Source organism: Nicotiana tomentosiformis, chromosome 12, assembly GCF_000390325.3.
Source record: "Nicotiana tomentosiformis chromosome 12, ASM39032v3, whole genome shotgun sequence".
Lineage (NCBI taxonomy): Eukaryota > Viridiplantae > Streptophyta > Magnoliopsida > Solanales > Solanaceae > Nicotiana > Nicotiana tomentosiformis.
The window spans coordinates 95,212,248-95,233,920 of NC_090823.1; the positions used below are offsets into that span (position 1 = coordinate 95,212,248).

At 34.2% G+C, this 21,673-nt stretch overlaps 3 protein-coding genes across 3 annotated transcripts; 1 reads left to right on the forward strand and 2 right to left on the reverse strand.

Annotated features, from left to right (window-relative positions):
• Positions 1-1,995: 1,995 nt before the first annotated feature.
• Positions 1,996-7,840, reverse strand: LOC104106333 (mannose-P-dolichol utilization defect 1 protein homolog 2-like). The gene is made up of 8 exons (XM_009614859.4): positions 7,540-7,840; positions 5,584-5,737; positions 5,112-5,184; positions 4,883-4,949; positions 4,025-4,084; positions 3,315-3,375; positions 3,186-3,227; positions 1,996-2,396 (listed from the first exon to the last, which is right to left on the reverse strand). The coding sequence occupies exons 1-8, from the start codon at positions 7,693-7,695 to the stop codon at positions 2,293-2,295; spliced, it is 717 nt and encodes a 238-aa protein (XP_009613154.1). The 5' UTR covers positions 7,696-7,840; the 3' UTR covers positions 1,996-2,292.
• A 6,314-nt stretch (positions 7,841-14,154) lies between these two features.
• On the forward strand, positions 14,155-14,901 carry LOC138903069 (zinc finger BED domain-containing protein RICESLEEPER 2-like). Its single transcript, XM_070190983.1, has one exon. It carries the CDS (start codon positions 14,155-14,157, stop codon positions 14,899-14,901), a length of 747 nt encoding a protein of 248 aa, XP_070047084.1.
• Positions 14,902-16,067: 1,166 nt separating this feature from the next.
• Positions 16,068-20,372, reverse strand: LOC104106336 (low-temperature-induced cysteine proteinase-like). Its single transcript, XM_009614860.4, has 5 exons — positions 19,793-20,372; positions 18,432-18,667; positions 18,194-18,334; positions 16,650-17,099; positions 16,068-16,450 (listed from the first exon to the last, which is right to left on the reverse strand). The coding sequence occupies exons 1-5, from the start codon at positions 20,268-20,270 to the stop codon at positions 16,355-16,357; spliced, it is 1,401 nt and encodes a 466-aa protein (XP_009613155.1). The 5' UTR covers positions 20,271-20,372; the 3' UTR covers positions 16,068-16,354.
• Between the last annotated feature and the right edge of the window lie 1,301 nt (positions 20,373-21,673).

Genomic DNA, 21,673 nt, shown 5'->3' on the forward strand with positions numbered 1-21,673 from the left:
AAGGTCTAGTACTCAAAATGACCTATCAGGTTGTCACATAAAGACAGTGTGCAGTGACTCAGGTCATTTTCTAGTCTTTGTGGGATCGCATAGGAGATATGCCCTTAGCTCATTTTTATTTGCCCTGGTGATGGGTAAATGGTGCACGTTATTTGCAGATGACATAGTATTGATTGACGAGGCAAGGGGAGGTGTTAACACCAGGTTGGAGGTTTGGAGACAAACCCAAAAGTCTAAGGATTTCAGGTTGAGCAGGATTAAGACAAAATACCTGGAGTGCAAATCTAGTGATGTAACGCACAAAACGGACATGAAAATGCGGCTTGATACATAAGTCATTCCGAAGAGGAAGTTTCAAGTATCTTGGGTCTATAATCCAAGTTATGGAGAAATTGATGAGGATGTCACTCATCGTATTAGGTAGGGTGGATGAAATAGAAGCTCGCAACCGGTGTTTTGTGTGATAAAAATGTGTCATCTAGACTTAAAGGCAAATTATATAGAGTGGTTGTTAGACCGATTATGATGTACGGAGTAGAGTTTTAGCTAGTCAAGAGCTTTTATGTCCAGAAGTTGCAAGTAGCGGAGATGAGGATGATGAGATGGATGTATGGGTATACTAAGAGAGATAAGATCATGAATGAAGATATTCGAGATAATGTGAGAGTGCCCCATGTGGTGGACAAGTTGCGAGAAGCGAGGCTGAGTTGGTTCGGGCATGTAAAAGGAGATGCCCAGATGCTCCAGTGAGAAGGTGTGAGAGGCCGGCCATGGTGGGTTTGAGAAGGAGTAGAGGTAGGCCTAAAAGTATTGGGGAGATGTGATAAGGCAAGATATGACTCATCTTCAGCTTACCGAAGACATGGCCTGTGATAGGAAGGTGTGGAGATCGAAAATTAGAATAGAAGGCTAGTAGGAAGTTGCGAGTGTATCCTTTTACTTTTTGTATGATCAATAGTATTGTCATATATTATTACGAGTTGTTTCTTTTGTTTTAATTTTCTTGTTATCATGTTGATGGTACTGTTTTGTGTTATTGTTTCCTTTTCATGATTTATACACTATTGTTTTCTTTTCAACAAATGATGTGACTATGCTTCGCCCGAGCCGAGGGTCTATCGAAAACAATCTCTCTACCTTCACAAGTTTAGAGATAAGATTGCGTACACACTATCTTTCCCATATCTCACTTATGAAATTACACTGGATTTATTATTATTATTATTATTACTGTAGCAATTGGATTAAAAAAAACGGTGATACAATTATAAGATTAAAAAAAACTTTGTAGCTAAAAGTGTGAGATTGCCAAATCTTCTGAGTAAATATATAAAATATGTATTATCTAAGGTAATCAGTTTAAAGTGAAAGTGAACTGAAAGTATAAATTATTTTGTATTTGAATCAATTTAGAATTAGAAATCTTATGGTAATCAACTCCTTTAAAGGGGAGCCTGAGCGTAACTGATAAAGTTATTGCCATGTAACCGAGAGGTCATGGATTCGAACCGTAAAAACAACCTCTTGCGAAAATTCAGGATAAGGCTGCTTACAATAGATCCTTAACAGAAAAAAGTACTGACCAACACTTGTTTAGCAAACACATCAGCAGCTTTTTTCAGCTTCAATACTTCTATCCCGACACATAACTAGTTATTTATAAAATCAGCTCTGGCACTTAAAGTGGCTTTTAAGTACCACTGCTAAGGAGTCACTTTTTTTCAGCTCATCCAAACAGACTCTACTCCATGGAAGTTAAGTTAGGAGAACCGGGTTCTTTCCTATGACAAGGAGCAGTACTATCATTCTCATGAGTTTTTACTATCACTTGGTTTTGGTAAGAAAACAGACAGTAAGGTACTAGCAGCATTTTGGGCAATTATTTTCGGTTTACAATAGGGGGGAAATCATCTTACATTTTGTCAACTTTTTCCAGCTGCATAAAGCAGCAACAGATTGGTTGACAAATGACAATACTTTACCCAGTAACACCTCTTTACCAAATTCCTTGCAAGCACTATCAGGAATGGAACAAAAAGAAATTGTTACACCTATGTGTTAGCATAATTATGTAAAAAAATCCCATACTGAGACTATGGTTTAAGTGAATGAAAAATCCTGTAACTGATCGATCAATCCAATATTTGAAATAAGCAAAACTATGACAGATTTTCAGGGTATTACATGCTTGGATTATCCATGTTCTTCATGCTTGACAATCTTGACGGTGAGCTCCAAGGTGCATAATGAAACAAGCTACCATATCCATTCCGGCATGTTGTGCTGAAACTTCTAATCTCTCTTTTTCTCTTTCTGAGGCGTCGGCTTTTGATATATGATAATTTGACTTAAGATGGTACCATTCATCAGTACACCAAGCGCAGACCCCAAGGCAACTGCAAGCAAATCAAGGAGACTTGGAGAGTTAAAGGGGAAGGATTGATCAAATTACAAAGATCATACAAGGATAGACGTGAAGCTGAAACTACGCCAGATGATAGAAATAAATTTGTGGTAGATCACTCTGGACAGTTCATACGGAATTAGAAACTCTAGACATCCTTTCTGACGTGGAAATCTTTCCTTAATATTGTTCAGGGATCTCAAATGTTCATGGTCTACTATCAAATATGAAAAATCATTTGCAGATAGTCCTCGTTAGCAAGATGAACGATGGTACGATAATAGACTAATGGAAACAATAACGATGGGGTCCAAGGTAGGGATGATGAAAGGATTCAATGTAACTTGTAACTTGTAAGCCATAGGATGGGAGGATTATATGAGTTATATCTTTAAGAGGGTACTAACAAGGGAATGTATTGATCTTGTCAATATCATTCTGTAAGTTCATTCGTAAAGACTTCAAATTTCTTTCTACTTTTCATTTTCTTTTTCATCCTAAAACCTTTTAAACACACTGACTGGACAAGCTGACTATATCACATTCGACTGAGCCGCAGATAATGGTGAAAAATTGGCTAGCAGTCGCACAGTGGGTACCGTAACTCCCACGATACCAGTAAGTATTCTAATCATAGTTATGCACGTTTGACAAAACTAGATCACGACAAAGAATCATCAGCTTGTAAGTCTGAAATAAAATAAGGTACTGATGCGTCCATATTCCAGAAGCAGTGAAAAATAATATAGAGGTACAGATCAAACCGAGTAAGAAAGGATACCACTCATGGGAGCTTTTTCCTGGAGACTGGTAAAAACTCTAACTGCATCATGTAAAGGTAAAGGAGATGAGAACTTCATTTAGTACCAGACAATCGGCATGCAGAAATTCGCAGTCAGAGTTAACTTACCCATGGAACCGGCAAAGTTCATAAAAAAGGTCAAAAAGCTCAGCTCGCCAGTACTTTTGTTCTGCTCAAGTAAAAGCAATAAAAAGAAGAGCGTAAAATAAAGGACAACCAGGAAAGCCAGAGAACATCATAGATGAAACCACAAAAAGATGTCTGAAAGAAGTCAAATACATGGGGACTGCAAATACAGTGACGGGCGGTTGCTAATCATTTGATTAATGATATTCAGTCAAGAAAAAACTATTCAGGTCAGCACATTAATCTACTTCATGTGTGATTTCAGCTTTTACCCAAATATGATCGAACTTATACTAGTCTGCTTTAGAGCCACCAGCGCTTTCTTTCTTTTCAATCCGTCATAACATTGGCCTCATTCACACAGCAAATAGGAGAAAGTTTTCAAGGATTTTCAAGGTATGAGGGCAATTACACTTCCCATTCGATCCACAATAAACACATCTTGTTTTGGTAGGAATTCAAGTTTCAAGTCGATCCACAGAACAACAAGGTGTGTGACAGAGAAATATGCATGACAAGTCATAATATGCCCTTTAACAGGCAGTTGATCCTAGAATACATTTAGTAGTTAACAGCCAACATAATAGGTAAATGAATTCATTATTTCAGAACTTGGCCAATAAACCAGGTTACTGTTAACATACAAAAGACAGCTTCATGAAAATGGGAACCATCATGGCATGAATCTGTACCTTAAAGTTCTTCCATATCTGTGGAATCCTTGCAAAAAGAAAGATTGCATGTTGGGAAGCCTGAAACAATTAAGTTTGGTTAAACTGTTAGATTAGATATACTGTCCAACATCAGAAGAAATTATCACGCTTATTGTATAAACCATTTATAAAAACTCTTACGCATAAAACACTTATTTAACGCATTCTTCCAAACTCTGCCCTATTTCCCACATGGTATCAAGCCTGTAAAAATTTCTCTTTCCTAATTTCAGTTTTCTGGTCTCTTTACAGTGACCACTACTGCACCTTTTCTTGTTGATTTTCCGGTGATTGTTCCCCCGCTGTACCTTTTTCAGTGACTGTTCTGATTGCATTGTGCCTCTTTTCGGTGATTGGTCCAGCACTACTCTATTAATATTCCAGGGATTATTCAGTCGCTGTTCCAAAACTATTTCTGTTCAGTAACTATTCCAGCAACAGTTGCAGTATGAGTGCTGCAACTAACCAGCACCGGCAGTTCAAGTGCTATGCTTCAGCATCATTTTGCGAACTCAAGGTGACTTAACCACCTTGAGTTTAAGGAAGAGTGTTAAAATGTTAAAAATTGCATCATTTAAATTATCCCACATCGGAAGTATTATGTATATTGTATAAATCATCATTCATCCATAAGAAATGCTAGGCATAAGATACTTGTCACGCATTCTCCCAATCCCTTCTCTTATTTCTCATAATTTTCAGAGAAACATGAGCAAAAGGTAAAGTGTTCATTTGAACCCTGTTAATGAAGAGAAATATGCAAATCTTTTGGAGTGTTTTATCCCAGAAAACAAACAGAAATAGGAAAACAGACAAGAGATAAAGGCTACCACTTACATATAGAGCCTCGAAAAGAACGGGATCAATTTGACCTGCCAAAACAGTCGGTGCAACAGCACAATATCTGTTTACCATATCAGGAAGAACTGCAGATTCGAATTCCAAGAAAGGAATGACACCAAGCAACATAAGTGGTCTAAAATAAATGGATCAATTATATTTTTATGCATTTGAATGGGAATGTCTGCTGTGAACCAAAAGGTGGAGCAGGTTGGAATTAGGATACAGTAATGGTTTCACCCATGTCTTCATTCCCAAAGGTTGAGAAAAATAGTAGATAATTGCAACCAAAATTATAGCTGCAAAAAACGAGAAGAAAAAACAAAAGATATTAGAGATGCTAAGCCAACCATCACAAAGTATGAAAAATGAGATTTTAAACTGCCATGAATTTACTGAACGCTGACACCCATTTTTTGTTCATTCCCTTTCCCTAGACTCTTTGACTAGAATTTTTATGAAAGGAAAACACGAAAATGAAAAATTGCAATAAGAGGCACTAATTAAAGGCTCTTGCAGAGCTTCTTGAAGGTAATGCACCATCTGCTCAATGAAGTTGAAGAATAGAAAGCGATGTCTAATCATTCAAAACAACCACCCCCCTAAAATGCAGATTTGAGAAGCTGCAATGCCCCTAGTTTCTCAAGATATAGCAAAAGGAACTAAACAATCTTGTGTTATTGGCATGTCAAATGTACCTTGGATCAAAAGAAAAGCATACTCGCCAAAAGCTGAAAATGGAAGCCCTTTGTGAAGACAATATGCCAAAGCAATGGTATAACCAATTAGTTCAAGTTCAAAGGCCACAACGCTAAGCCCTCTAACACTTTTGTGTTGCAAAATTTTAAGTATCTGCATGAGGAACAGAAACAATAAACCACACACTTAGCTCAATCAGTGAATCACATGTTTCTGTGAAATCATCAACGAGAAGTTAAGGGCAAGAAACTAAATGCCATCCTTAATTATTATTCGGGTCATAATTACTATTCCAATACTTAGTCTTTTAAGGCAATTATGAGTTATCCAAACCTAGATATTCTCCAAAACTTCTTATATACACAAATATACAAGTCTCTAGTCAAAATAAAAGGACTCGAATCGACGTCACTATAGCCAATTAACAAACAAATTAAGACAACCATTGACAACGTAAGCAACTTCTCTTGCCAAACACCTACCCAAAGTACCAGCAAGATAAAACAAAAAGAAAATTAGATATCCACAAAAAGACACCAATTAGTGAACATTCTTATCAAAGGCAAAAAGCGCAAAAAAGCTCTAAGGTCCGTTGGGGCTTTAAGCGCAAAGCGCAAATAAAGAGTGGGCTTTAATGAAAAAAGGAGAAAACATACAAATATTTATGTGTAATCCAAGACTAATTATTATAAAACATGAATAAAAAATATATGGATGGAGAAATTGAAGAAAAATAATGATAAAGTGAAATATCAATGGCTTAGTGTCGCCCCTTCAGTATTACGCTTATTGGAAAGGAAAAGTATGCCTTGGAACCTTGATGACGATACTGAATCGCCCGCTAAGCGAAGCGAAGCACTCTAAATGTTTTGCGCCTTGCTTCAGAGCTTAAGCGCACCTTTGACAATAGTGTTAGTGAAACGTCAAACTTCTACAAAATGGAAACGGGGTCGGCAAGAAATCCTTTTAGCAATATGAGGAATGGGCAGCTAAGGATAAATGCGGGATTCATAGAACATTCAATTCTAGAAACAAATTATTTAATAATGGAATGAAATGAACTTAAAGAGTGCGAAAGATACAGAAGATTCATAAAACCGCCCTATTAATGCACCAAAGGTTGTGGTCTAGTGGTCAATGAAGTGGAGGAAGACCTTGGAGCCCAGAGTTCAAATCAAATCCCAACATAGACAAAAAGAAAAAAGAAAAAAAAAATAGTTGATTTCTTCCCATTTATCTAGGTAGGTAGAGTTGCCTGGTACCTGGTGGAAGGTAGAGGCTACCCAATAAAATAGTCGAGGTGCAAGCAAGCCAGCCCAGACACCACAATTATAAAAAATAAAGCCTCCCTATTTATTTTGTGGATCCAGGCATAGTTTATTGACTGATTTTTGATAAATGGGCATCTTATCAGGCAGAATTGAATTGAACAACCAGCTCGTACATGACAGCAAGAGTTTATATAAACTAGTTATCAACTCTGAGTATTCAAGAAGTACCCATAACTTAACTGGATCCAGATTGTAACTCCATCGAATACTGCTATCACAACAGGACCCAATAAATAAATAAATAAATAAGACTAGATTTATGAAGGGCTTAAGGTAAATAACCTGTGGCAGTTTATCCAACTGGTCATATCAAAGCTGTAAAAGTTTATATATTTGGTTATCAACCCAGCCTATTCAAGATATACCAATAACTTAGCTGGATCCAGCATTGAGCTAATTCAATAATACTGTCACAAGAAGACTCAACAATATATAATCACTGGATTTTTAAGGGCTTAGGGCAATAACCTAAGTTAGTTTAACCAAAGGACTCTAACTCGGAGTATTTAAGAAACACCCACTACTTAACTGGATCCAAAATTAAGCTAATTCAAAATTATTTTCACAATAAGACTCAATTAATACATAAAGACTGGATTTTTAAAGGGCTTAAAGGGAAATTACCTGAGGAAGTTTAACAGTAGTGGAGGCAGCAACAATGGCATATCCCAATAGCTTGGATATTAAAGGAAGCAAACAATCTTTTTCTGGGAATTCACCTTTGCTAAGGGATCCAAGTGCACAACCAAAGTCCATTCCAAGAAACTTTAGTTCTACCATTTTTTATCTGTCAATTGATGGATCGATAACTGGTTATTGAATAAGCCCTAACGCAGAGAAATTTGTTCAGATAATGATTTGAGATTGTTTTGGACAAAACTAAATGGTATTTCGGGAATGATCCTTAAAGGGTGCGACTTTCAAGTTTCAACAAGAACTATAAATGAAGGTTACGATTAGGTGGCATTGTGGCAATTTATGGTCCCCACATTTTTTATTTTGTTTAATTTATGAAAATATCATACATATAAATACATTTTGCACAATTAGCCTAATAAGAAATATTATTTCTATTTACCAAAAGAAAAATTATTTGTCTTATTTTCTAACTTATTGATTTTACTGATTATGAGTTATACATACAAGTACATTTAAATCGACTAAACTGACCGAACTGTACCGCACTGAACCGATTTTTAGGTTTTTTTTAAAGAAATCATAGGTTTTTATATAAATCTATAATTGCATCGATAATTAGGGTAGGTTTTTTATTTTATAAAAATAAACCAAAAAAATACTGAACCGTACCGAATAAATTTTATATGTGAAAATATATTTATATAGTAAGTTTAAAAATAATAATGCATTAAATTTTTCTTTGGGCTTTTTGAATTATGAAAACTGTTACAAGTCAACAAGTAATCAAACTCAAAATAGTAATTCCTAAAACATATTATGCTACTTTTACTTAAACTAAGTTATTTCAAGTATCCTCATTAGCAAGTCACGAAGTATTCTAGCGATTATGAGTAGCAAACTACAATGTATTGAATATGTTTTCATTCATATAATTTAGATGTATCTTTTTGAATATTTAATCTTCTATAATCTTTATTCTTGAATCCCAACTTGGTTAATATCTTTTCACTCGTGTGATTTATATTTTCTTTGCCTTTGCTTGATTTCTTTTACGTTGTTGTAGAATAGTTGATGGATCTATACTCTAACCATCTTTCATTTTTTTTAATTCATCACTCTTTAAACAATAAAAATGTCTAGAGAATTTTGCTAAGTCCTATAAAAGAACGTATGTTATTGCATTCTACTTCTACTGGTGAATTTTACATGATATTTAAAAATAATATCGAAAATTAACCGAAACGTACCGATACCGAAGAAAAAACGACATGATTGGGACTGTTTCAAAAAATCTTTTTGTTATACATAATAGAATAACCGAAAAATTGGTATGGTACAAATTTTATAAAATAACCGGCCCAACCGAACCATTGACACCCCTACTAAATCGTTGTTCTTGATAGCAAATCTTCACAAATTAATTCAACTTTCTTAAAAAAGATACTTTATAACATATAAAAAATATATATAACATTCATATTGCACAGAGTTAAATGGCATGTACAATAATAAAGAGAGAGTGAACGATAAAATATAATTGAATACTACAAAAGATTATTTGTCTTATTTTCTAACTTATTGATTTTAATTATGAGTTACATTTAATTATACTTAAAACGACCTAATAGCATAAATAATATTTTTTGTCTTTTGTTTTATAGATCTTTAAAATTTGGCTTTTATTTATCTAACACTATAATTTTAATATAAAATATATCAAATATAAACAAATATTTCACATAATGTATCTTGTAATAGCATAACAAAGAATATCACACCTTTGAAAAATTACAAAAATGCTTTAAAAATTAATGTTTCTAATTTGATTACGCAGACTCCAGTAAAAGAGAAAATAAATCAAACAACCATAATGAAATATCTTTCATTGTAGAATTTTAAAAACTTGGGAAAGAAGCCCTTTGTCCCTTCCCATTGAGAAAGAGAAGCTAGAGCTTGTTAGATTTCGGTCCCTAATCCTCGAGATATCACATGTTCCTCTTGATAAATTTGATAACTAGTAGACATTTCAGTTGAAGAAATATGAGTTTTGCTAAGCCTTTTCACATTCGATGAGAGTTATATTCAAATGAAATGCGATTATGGAGTTCCTAATGTAGCCTAACATAAATATCAAGCAACTATAGTCCGGTTGCATGGCCTTGGAAATAACGGCTCAAGTTGGATCAGATACTTGGTGTGTTTGTCTTGTCATAATATTATGTCCAATTACTTCCTTCCGGTCAATATAGTTGGTAAGAGGCTCCAATTCCACTGCTTAATTTGATGTCAAATACATTTATAAAGATGCATTAGTAGAGGGCTTGGAGCTTCAACAACATGTGGCAAGTAAGTTTGTTTGTTGAGAGCCTTCTAACATCAACCTTGGGACTGAAGGCTTCAGCGTAGGCAATTTTTGGATTATGTGGCTGGCTTCTTTGTTCAAAGTTTCTTCATAGGAATATGGAGGGGATAGAAAAGACTAGCTATAGCTTGTGTTATGCCATTGTCCATTATGCTTTGCATGACAAAGAAGATATGATTTTTTAATTGGGTATCATGAGAAGTCTGTTTAGAAGTTAACTAAATTTGAATTTCAATATGTAACAATTAAAATGCTACACAAACTCTCGGACTTACCATGTCTAGATGAGGGCAAAATGACCTATATTGCTAATTGGCTAACTAAGATGGTTTAAACGCGTTATTAAATAATAAATAAATCCCAAAACAATCCTTTCAATTTTAGAGTAGCTAGCTTCCTTTTCGACACTTTTTTATGGAAACATGGTGTCTCAACATGTTATCGTAGAATTTTTGTTTAAAAGCTAAATATTGATATGATTTAAGATAAAAGTGATTACTTAGTATTAACAACTTATTATGTAAAAAGGAATACCTGAAGTTAAAGAGAGCAAATGAAACACGAAAAGGTTGCATCATTTCTTCCTGTTTTTTCCACCTCATCAACTCCATGTAACCTATCGATATAGCTACACCACTAATACCATAGAAAAATTATAGTGAAGAAATTTAATATGTTTCTTTTCAATCGCAAATCGATCTGTACAACTCGAAATACCAACCTCTGAGAATTATGCAAATAGTCTCATCGTCCACTTATCATCATTCAAGTTTTTCGACAATATGCTCCTTATTCTTGGCATGAATTGTGAGATAGCATGCTTTCATATGTTCGACATCTCCAGCTCCAAGTTCAAATACTTCAAGGCCCATGCTTTCATATGTTCAAACTCTGCCGGAGTGCCGGTAGGTGACAAGTCTTTTCGAAAACCAAGTGATATTATGACATATCAATTGATGTTTTAAAAAGCCGTCCTATAAGCCCAAATAGCAACAGTTGAACACTTCATACTTGAATTGGCAGCTTCAGAATGGGTAGCTACCTCCGTCTAGTCTGCAGCTTGCATTTCAAACGGGATGCTTCAAAGTGGCAATTCATACCCTGCCAAACTGAGAACTCCATCTCGAAATATCAACCTCAAGAATGCAAATAGTCTCATCTTCCACTCATAATTCAATACTTTTAATAGTATACTCCTTGATATGACAGTGAAATAACACGTCCGCGGGTGCAAATGACTTGTTCATTATTTGCTTATCATAGAGTAGGTTCCTCTAGTTGTTTACAATCTTGCGCTCTAAGTATAATTATTGAATACTCTAGGAAATGAGACTCGATAAATGTGCACCAATAGAAGTTCATCATTGAAATCTGCTATCCTGAATGATTAAAGAATGTATGGCAAATGGCAATTATTGTTGGAGGAGCTTCAATGCCTCAAAATCATGGTCTTTTGAACTTCGAATACAGGGTACGGTCCTATGGTTGATGAATTGTTTAATAAACACTCTATTCAATGTGATTTAGTTTGCTTGATTACTGCAATTCCTTTTTGGGTTGTTGTAAGTTTCACTCAAATTGGGGATAGTCTTTCTACTATCCAATTTTGACAGGTTTAGAATCATTTCGTACCAGTATTATGTCAGGAGAAAGAATGAATACTTGTTCAATCTTGAAAAAATAGGGGCAGAAAAAAACAGATGGTGGAATAAATAAATACTACTGTGTGATGAAAAGGTGCAGAAAATAGTCTTTGATATTATTGTTGAAAGCAAGTACAAGTGAATAGGGCTGGGCATATATCGGGTAAAATCGATAACCCGAACCGTTAATTATTTATTCGGTTAACGGTTAGGTAACGGTTTAGAATTTTTTCACTATTGGGTTATCGGTTCGGGCCTCGATTTGACAATTCTATTATTGGGTTAATCGATAACACAATAAGAATTAATGAAATTACTACTTTACCCTTAAGTATATACATATGCAGATATGCTAGGGCTTCATTCTTTCCTATTTTTTCTCAGCCTCAGCCTCAGCCTCAATCTCAGCCGCATTCTTTAGAGTTCAGACTCTTCACTCTTCAATTGCTTCACAATTTATATTTCTCAGGCCTATTCTTCAGCTTCATCTTCGTTCTTCGTGTAAGTTTTTAGTTGCTTCATCTTCATTGTCTACATGGAACTCATTTAACAATTTCTAGTCAAGTTTAAGTTGGTCTTCCACGTTAAGCACTCCAAGTGGTATGCAAAGGAGTTGTGATTATATGATAATTGTCTATGCTGCTCCAACGAAGTCTTATACTAGGAAATCGTAGAATCAGCTTTAAGAATGAAAAACTTCTGAGAATATTAATTGTAAAATCACAGAGAAAGTAGGTGTAGGATAAAATCAGTATGTATTTTGTTCAGTTGCCTTATGTCTAAATTCTTTTAATTCGTTTTTTAAGATTTTGTCATGAAAATAGAACCTTACTGGTAGTGCATTCACCGATCAAAAGAAGTCACTGGTACTGCAGTGTGCAGTCAGTAGTAACACATTTGATTAGTTTCATTTGGTGCTCAACTTCTTGAGTAACTCTTAAGAACAATGAATTTTTAAGCTCAAATATGTGCATGTACCTTCAATTTGATAAATGATAAATACTTTGTATTGCGTAGGATCGGGAGGTTTTACTTGTGATTGCATTGGAATAACCATGCATTACATTGCTCTTTTATTTTTCTTGTATTCCAAAGTCCTGTTAACTAATGTGTCAACTCTTTTCAAGCTTTCAATTTGTTTTTAAGATTTTGTTGCCTCGCTGCTTGATTTCTTTTAAATTCAAACTCACAGTGACACAAACGCATGGCTGAAAATATCATAATTGATAAGGTGATTGGTGAAAGTGGAGCTTCTAATTCAAATGCGACAGCACAATCTCAATCAGTTCAATCGACATTAAGGAGACAAAGAAAAAAAAGGCCTCCTTCATGGGATCATTTTGACCAAATTATTGATTCGGAAGGAAATCAAAAGGGTGTCTGTAAACATTGCAAAAGAGAATATTTTGTTGATACAAAAGATAATGGTACGAAATCACTGCTTACACATATGACCAATTGTAAAAAAAATGCCTTTAGATGTTGCAAAAAGTCAATCAAAATTAGCCTTTCAACCTGTTCCGGGGGTAATAAGGGTGATATAGTTGTTGTTCCTTGGAAATTTGATCAAGAACAATGTAGGAAGGCTTTGTGTCGTATGGTGATCGTTGATGAACTTCCTTTCAACTTTGTTGAAAAGGAAGGTTTTATGAATTTTATGAAAGTTGCACAACCTTTTTTTCGAATTCCTTCCCATAGAACTGTGACTCGTGATAGTTTTGATCTTTTCAATGAGGAAAAACGTAAGTTGGTGAAGCTTTTTAAAGATCAGAGAGTTTGCCTTACCACTGATACTTGGACTTCCTTACAACGAATAAATTATATGTGTATTACTGTTCATTGGATTGATAGTGAATGGAAAATGCATAAAAGAATTATCAACTTTTGTCCAATTTCTAGTCATAGGGGTGAAGATATGACAAATAGTATTGTTAATTATTTGAAAGAGTGGGGGTTACAAAAGATTTTCACTGTCACAGTTGATAATGCTAGTTCAAATGATGTGACGGTGAAGGAGCTTTCTAAGAAGTTAACTAAATTGGGGACCAATTCCATGAATGGTAAGCACCTTCACGTGAGATGTATGACTCATATTATGAATCTTGTTGTTCAGGATGGTATAAAAGAATCAATTGTGTCTATTGAATGTATTAGGCAAGCAGTGAGATATATCAGGCAGTCTTCTGCTAGGTGGAAAAAGTTTCAGGAATGTTGTGATGAAGGAAATCTAGTTAGGAAATCTTTATGTTTGGATGTTCCTACAAGGTGGAATTCTACATACTTGATGTTGAATAGGGCTATTGAATATGAGAGTGCAATTTTAGAATATGCTGATCATGATATTGGCTTGTCACATCATCTTGAGTTTGTTGATACTGTGGATGAAAGTCCTGCAGGTACACGTTTGAGTAGTGATTGGGAGGATGTAAAGAAATTGACAAAATTTCTTGAAATCTTTTATAAGCTTACTTTAAAGGTATCTGGCTCACTTTATGTTACATCAAATCATCATTTTCTTGAAATTTGTGAAGTTGTTATTTACTTGAAACAATTGATATTAAATGAAGATATTTTTTGGGTTCAATGGCAAAGAAGATGAAGGAGAAATTTGATAAGTATTGGGGTGATCCAGAAAAAATGAACAAGATGATTTTCATTTCATGTGTTTTGGATCATCGGTATAAGTTTGATTCTGTTAGTTTTGTACTTGCGAAGATGTTTGAAGAAAAAGGGCCAATTATCGCGAAGGCAGTGCATACATACATGACTTCATTATTTGATGAGTATGTAAAGTCTCATTCAAAAGATAAAGGTTGTCGTCCTTCTTTATGTTTATCCAACTCTTCATTGGACACAATGAAAACTTCTACTTCATCGCTTTTAGCGAATATTATTAGTGTCCAAAGCGGAGGAGCTTTTGGTTCTTTCTTTGAAGAATTAAAAAGACATAAAGCTGGGATTGGAAGTTCAGATTCTAAATCAGAATTGGAAAAATATCTTACAGAAGAAGTTGAAAATGAAATAGCAGACTCTAATATATTGCTTTTGCGGAAAGTAAACTCACCTAGATTCCCCATTCTTGCTGAGATGGCTCGGGATGTGTTATCTATTTCTATTTCAAGTGTTGCATCTGAATGTGTATTTAGCACTGGAGGGCGTATTCTTAATTCATTTAGGAGTTCATTGACTCCTAAATTGGTGGAAGTTCTAGTATGCCTTCAAGATTGGCTTCGGAGTGAACCATTACCTGTAAGTGTTGAGGAAGATTTAGATGTTCTCGAGCAACTAGAACAAGGTAGCAATATTTTAATTTATTTGATTGTATATTATTTTTATAAATAGTTTATTTAATATTTTTGTTGTTTGACTTGTTAATATATATTCTCATAGATTTTGCCAAACTTGGAAACGAACCTGCGATGATGATGTGTAGAATCTTAGATAGTTGTGAGTTAAAACTTTGGTAAGTTAATTATTCAACTTATATAACACATAGTATGTTTACAAATATTACTTGACTTAATATTTTTTCTTTTTATGTTTAATAGGTGTAACCATGCCTCGACTTTGTGGTCTCAAAGCTATCTCACATATTTGGAGTCACTATGAAAGGATTGAAGAAGGTGATGATGGATGGTGGAAAGTAAGATATAGTCATTGTCATCTTGTTTTATGTTACAATGCACCAAGTACTTAATGAGGCATGTTGAGCATTGTTTGGAGGGCAATTTGGTGAAGCCTATAAGGATTGAGTAGTTGTTGTCTTGTTAACTTGAATTTGAACTATTAGTACTATGTTTGGATTTGTTAATCTTAAGGTGAAATTGCTACTACTTTGTATTGTTATTAATATGTTTGAACTATTAGTTGTGTTTGATTCTATCGATGACACCCCTATTAGTTGTAGTGTTGAACTATTAGTTGTAAATTTTATGGCTTAGCAGCAACATTATATTGATATTTGTTGTGTTGGAAACTTGAAAATTGTAGCAGCAATATTATGTTGAATATTAGTTGCAGATTCTTTGTTTAATGTAGTGTTTGATTATGTTTGTTGCAGATTCTTTGTTCAATGCAGTGTTGATTACGTTGAATATTAGTTGTCGATATAAAACTGTTTATATAAAATTATTTTAGCATAATTAGTAAGACATGTGATACAACAATTGTATTACAGGAGCCGGATTAAGTCAAAGCTAGCAGGAAGATTAGCACAATTAGTTGTATCTACTGTCCGATATAATCCTGTTTTATAAAACTATTTTTAGTTGTGGCCAGAAACGAGTTTTAAAACTGTTTTACTCTTCTCTTTTTTGCTTAATTCTAGATTGAGTTATCTTATCGGATAAACCGATAATGATCGATAACCGATTAATCGATAACTAATATCTTATCGGTTTATCATATTTGTAAACCGATATGCTAAACCGATAATATTCACAATCGAACCGACCGATGCCCAAGTGAAAGAATAAACAGGCTGATGAAAATATCACTTGGAGTCTTCATACCAAGAAACAAGGATTATTTATATAATTAGACAAAGCAGAACAATAATCCTTCTATAATCTTTTGCTGTAGCTGCAGCAACAACAATAAATAAGCAATATATACAAATCATAGATCAGCATCTTTGTAATACTTGATTATGGATTATCTTTTTTCTACAACTTTCTACTGGAAATGAGGTCTGCAAATCAATGTACCAACGCGATCGTCAAGAACAATCATGATTTTTACATCCTCTGTCGACCCTTCTCTCACCTCATTCCACATAGCTGGTGCTTGTGAAATTTCAAGAACTGCTCTTCTTTCCTCCATTTATGAAGGCCCCAATTGGTTCAGCAAGAATGTGCTTCATTGCCTTCACTCCCAGTGGGTTGTTCTTGCTCTGCAACAATAAAAGAAATCGCATGAGGAAAGAATAAATCATATATACACTAATCATAATAGTGGATATTTGACTTAGAAAAAATGACGAGCAACATGCCACAACCAGTTAAATTACACTGATAATATCAAAATTCTTTAGACGATCAATGTATAGAAATCAAACTTCTCTGCAGAAATACTAAGTGTGAATCACTTACAATTGAGCAGGTGCCTGCACGAACGTTGCAAACAGGATAGTCGTGCGGACAACAACTGTAGTGATCTTCACAGCAAGTGGCTCCTTCAAGAGGGCAACATCCCCAAGAGAAGCAGGAGTTATAGTATTCAAAGACACAACAGCAAGTGGTACCCTCAGGGCATTGAGCATAATCATCACACTGAGTAGGTGGCTTGATTGGCGATGGAGGAGATGGACTAGGTTTAGGGGGATTTACGCCTGTCTTGACTGGGTAAGAAGGCTCTATGGCTAATCCACACAAACCTTTAGAACTGGCGACGTTACGTTGAACGCGAAGGTAACCTTTCTCTCCCCAAGAAGCACCCCAAGAGTTCCTAATAATCCAATAATCCATACCATTCTCACTACCATATCCAACAGCAACCACACCATGGTCCACTGCAGTTCCACATTTTCCAGTAAAAATACCCTGCAGACATGTGATGCCAAAAGGAATTACAGATATGTATTAGACCATATAACTAATAGGCAATAAGAACTTCATCACATAATTTTATTATAGAATAGTATGCTGTGATCATTGACAAATCATAGTTTTCGACTTTTAAATAGCAGTGCTCATGCAGCCAAAATTACTTGAGGTAGTAAGGTTAGTAAGACAATTTAGTATTTTACTACTACAACATTAGGCCCAACATAATTCAACAAGTAGGGTCTGAAGAAGGTAGTGTGTATGCAGACCTTAACTCTACATTTAATAAGGCAGAGAAGCAATTTCCAAAGACCCTCGGCTCAGAAAGATAAAGGGAATGATATTTAATATTTTACTAACTAATGAATTTTTCAATAAGATTACAAGTTATATATGCCGGCAATGCAAAAAAAATTACACTATCGATGTACTTTAAATATGCCATATTCCTTGGTCGAAAGAGACCTACTGTCTTGGATAAAAAGAAAACATTTTACTAGAAAAACAATATCTTCACAATGTTGTAAGATACGTTTCTTGCACTTCTCCTCCTTAGTTGTGAGTTTTGGACTAACTAACTGATTAACAAAATTTGCCAAGTTCACTTGAGGTAGTAAGGTTAGTAAGACAATTTAGTATTTTACTACTACAACATTAGGCCCAACATAATTCAACAAGTAGGGTCTGAAGAAGGTAGTGTGTATGCAGACCTTAACTCTACATTTAATAAGGCAGAGAAGCAATTTCCAAAGACCCTCGGCTCAGAAAGATAAAGGGAATGATATTTAATATTTTACTAACTAATGAATTTTTCAATAAGATTACAAGTTATATATGCCGGCAATGCAAAAAAAATTACACTATCGATGTACTTTAAATATGCCATATTCCTTGGTCGAAAGAGACCTACTGTCTTGGATAAAAAGAAAACATTTTACTAGAAAAACAATATCTTCACAATGTTGTAAGATACGTTTCTTGCACTTCTCCTCCTTAGTTGTGAGTTTTGGACTAACTAACTGATTAACAAAATTTGCCAAGTTCACTTGTATTTTCTCTGTTTAGGGAAAAAGATAGACTAAAAACATTACCGATACATAGTGTTGAAAGTCTTTGCCACCAGCTTCAATGGCAATGCTCACAGGTTGACTTGCAACAGCCTTTTGCAGTGCCTTTTCATTATTTTCAGGAACATCTTCGTACCCATTTATGGTAACAACCTTGGCATTTTTCTGCATGATACAAATGTTTCAAAAAAAAAATCTTCAATTCACTACATAAATCAATAAATAAAGTGAATTTAGTTCAGTTAAAGAATCCAAAACTTACCCTTGACTGGTCACATCTGCCATCACGGCCTGTGTAAGGATAGTCTTCTTCAGTGTCAATTCCTCCATTTTTTATGATGAAATCAAAAGCATAGTCCATAAGACCGCCATTGCAACCGTCATTGTAGGAAGTATCGCAATCCACCAGCTCTTGCTCCGATAGTGAAATCACATCTCCGGTTACTATTGAGTTCACTGCTTCAACGGAAGCAATTGCAGAGAATGCCCAACAACTCCCTGGTTCATTTAAACCATAGATTATTACTCCATACACAAATATTGAGCCATACAACATAAATAATGAATTGAGAAATTTTAAAACCAACTGATATGCAGGCATTAATAAAGAATACACGTCAGTGTCACATGGTATTTAGACTTCGTGTACCATTTGACATCAAATTGCACATTAAATATTGTAGCAACTAACAAATATTCTACTGCCAAAACTCTGCATCAATTGGTGAGCGTTTTCTATCATTATCAAGTTGTGCTGTTAAGCTTTTCACCCGATAATTGCTCATGCGTATGGACAGATGGGGCCAGGGAATAATGACTAGGAAAAAAGAAAAGATGTGGTCGGGGAATAATATGATTAAGCCCCAAAAATGTGAAGAATTGTTATACTAGTATTAGGTAAAAAAGTTGATCTATGACATAATTCTTTATATCCAATAATAAGGGCATACAACTATTTAAACTATAAAATAATAAATAGTTACAACTGATCATTAAATTACACTAATACTATAAAAAATAATACTATCAAAGTATATGAATTAAAATCGAAGAAAAACATATAGGTATTCATCGTTTATGCGTAGACACACATATTGGCTTTCTAGTCATAGAGGACTAGAATTGAATTCCCCCACACTATTGACATGAGAGTTTATGAACAGAGAAAATATTTCAATCTGATCTAATACCATAGAAAATAATTCTTGATACCGATTCTAATCTAATAACATAGAAAATAATGAATAACCATTTATATTTAAAAATAATTTAACTTTAATCTTTTTATTTTATTCATTTTATAGTCAGTGCGGACTCACAAAACTTTTGCCCTTAAACTTTTAAGAATAAATATTTCAAAAGTTTTTTTTTCTTTTTTTTTAAACTTTGTGTAAGTGAAACAGAGAGTATTTATTTATTTTAGCACAGTAAGGTATGATTTCCTTTGTTTGTCAAGTTCGTATATATTAATTAATGATGGTAGTGGAACACCGAACACCAACTAGCCCTCTGTATGCTTTAATAACAAATTAAATTACGAAAATATTATCTAATTAATTTGAGATCCATTAACCAAAAAAACAGAGATAAACGAAAGAGACAAGCCATAGCCAATTAACTTACCACAGCTTCCTTGATCTTTAACTCCAACAAGAACACCTTTCTCTCTCCAATCAACTGAGTCCGGCAAGCTATCCCCAACTTTAGGAAGATACCGATCGCTTTTGTTCTTTAACAACCTGCGACGATCACTGGTTTTAGTACCCAAGTACATGGACCTGTACTCCTCGTTAGTCAGATCAGCAAATTTGGTTAAACCAAGCTTGTAACTCTTGTTTGGAACAGAGTTCTGTTCATCTATGTATCTTAGGTTTTCTTTAAAGATCTGAAACCGCTTGTCTTTTTCGTCTAAGGCGTTGTACGATTTTCCATGTTCGACTAGCCATGACTCGTACAAGGACATGACTTCATCGTCCGTTCGAAAGTGTTGGTTTTCATCGTAGGTTAAGATGGACATGTCGGAAGCGGAAGATAAGGTGGAGAAGAATAAGAAGAGGAGGAGAAGTAGGGATATGGTGAGAGTAAAGCTAAGAGTTGCCATGATTGGGTGTTTTTCCTGCTTTGTAGGGGGAAGAGAAGAAAGGATTGGGGAAAAGGTGGAGAAGAAAGACTGTTTATAAAGGAAGGAAAGGGGATATTATTGGAAATGTAGACGTATGTACAATAATTGGATAAGTATTTTACTGCTTGTTGGAAAATATGAAAATGAAGAAAAAAAGAAATTAGAAATAGGAAGTTAGCTAGGAAAAGGACAAATTAATTGAATTTCACACATCATAAGATGTGGTGGATAGTTGAGATATCTTCAGTTCTCCAACTTTAAATCTTTAATCAAGAGAGTTTGAATTTAAAAAATAAAATTTTCGAGCTCAAGGAACGAAATTTTATTTTGATAAAGATGAATAAAATACTACTCCACTACTATACTTGTTAAGACACTCAGTCAAATTATAATGTGTTTAATAAATCGTCTTTCTTTTTTAAATTTTTGCGCTTAACACTTGTTTTATTTCAATTCGTTATATCATTGGATGGCATCGATCAAGATGGAAAACCTATATTTTACTTCTAAATACAAAACGCAATATCCTATCTTCGAAAGTCAGGCTTCAGGTAGTTCAAAACAGAAATATTTATTTTTCTGCTTTTTCCTTTGTATAGACGAGGAAATATCAGTATTTTTAAAAGGCGGGGACTTGAAGTGAAGCGTTTTACGTAATATGGGGCAAAATGAAAATTTTGAGGCACGGAGCGTAATCCCCATGGATCGTTAAATTTATAAATTAATAAAATAAAATAATAACACAAAATATATAAAAAGTACATTAAAATTAATAAAATTAAAAAGGAATAAAGAAACTCATAGAAACAAAAGTATCGATCATTTTTTATAAATATAAATAATGCACTAATATTAAAGTTATGAGACACCAATCAATCGTAATTAACTTTTAAATAATTAAAAAATAAGAGTTTCTTAAAAATTATTATCAAACTACATATTTTACCTCCCTGAAAGTAAAATAAATATGATAAATTTAATCAATACTGTAATTTAAAATATTATTCCTTCACGATTAAATACAAAATACTTTAAATTTGAGATATGTGGAACTAAGACATAAAAGACCAATGGCAAGTGAAGATACAGATTTCGGCTATCTATTTTCCAAAGAAATATTCAAATGAAATTCATTCTTGCGATGTTCAATCAAATAATACGCAATACTATGTCTCGTTATTTGAGTTACTCCTAATTATTATATTTTTACATATGAATATAATTTATATCATTCATTTGTTATAGAATTACGAGGGCCAAGCTAATTAGGGAATTTAACACATGAATTGTGTAAGAACTATTGGGCAAGACTCGAGCGTTGAGCGTAGTCGTATTCAAGGCGCGCAGTCGGTTGCTTGGGCGTAAGCAGAGGCGAAGCCAGG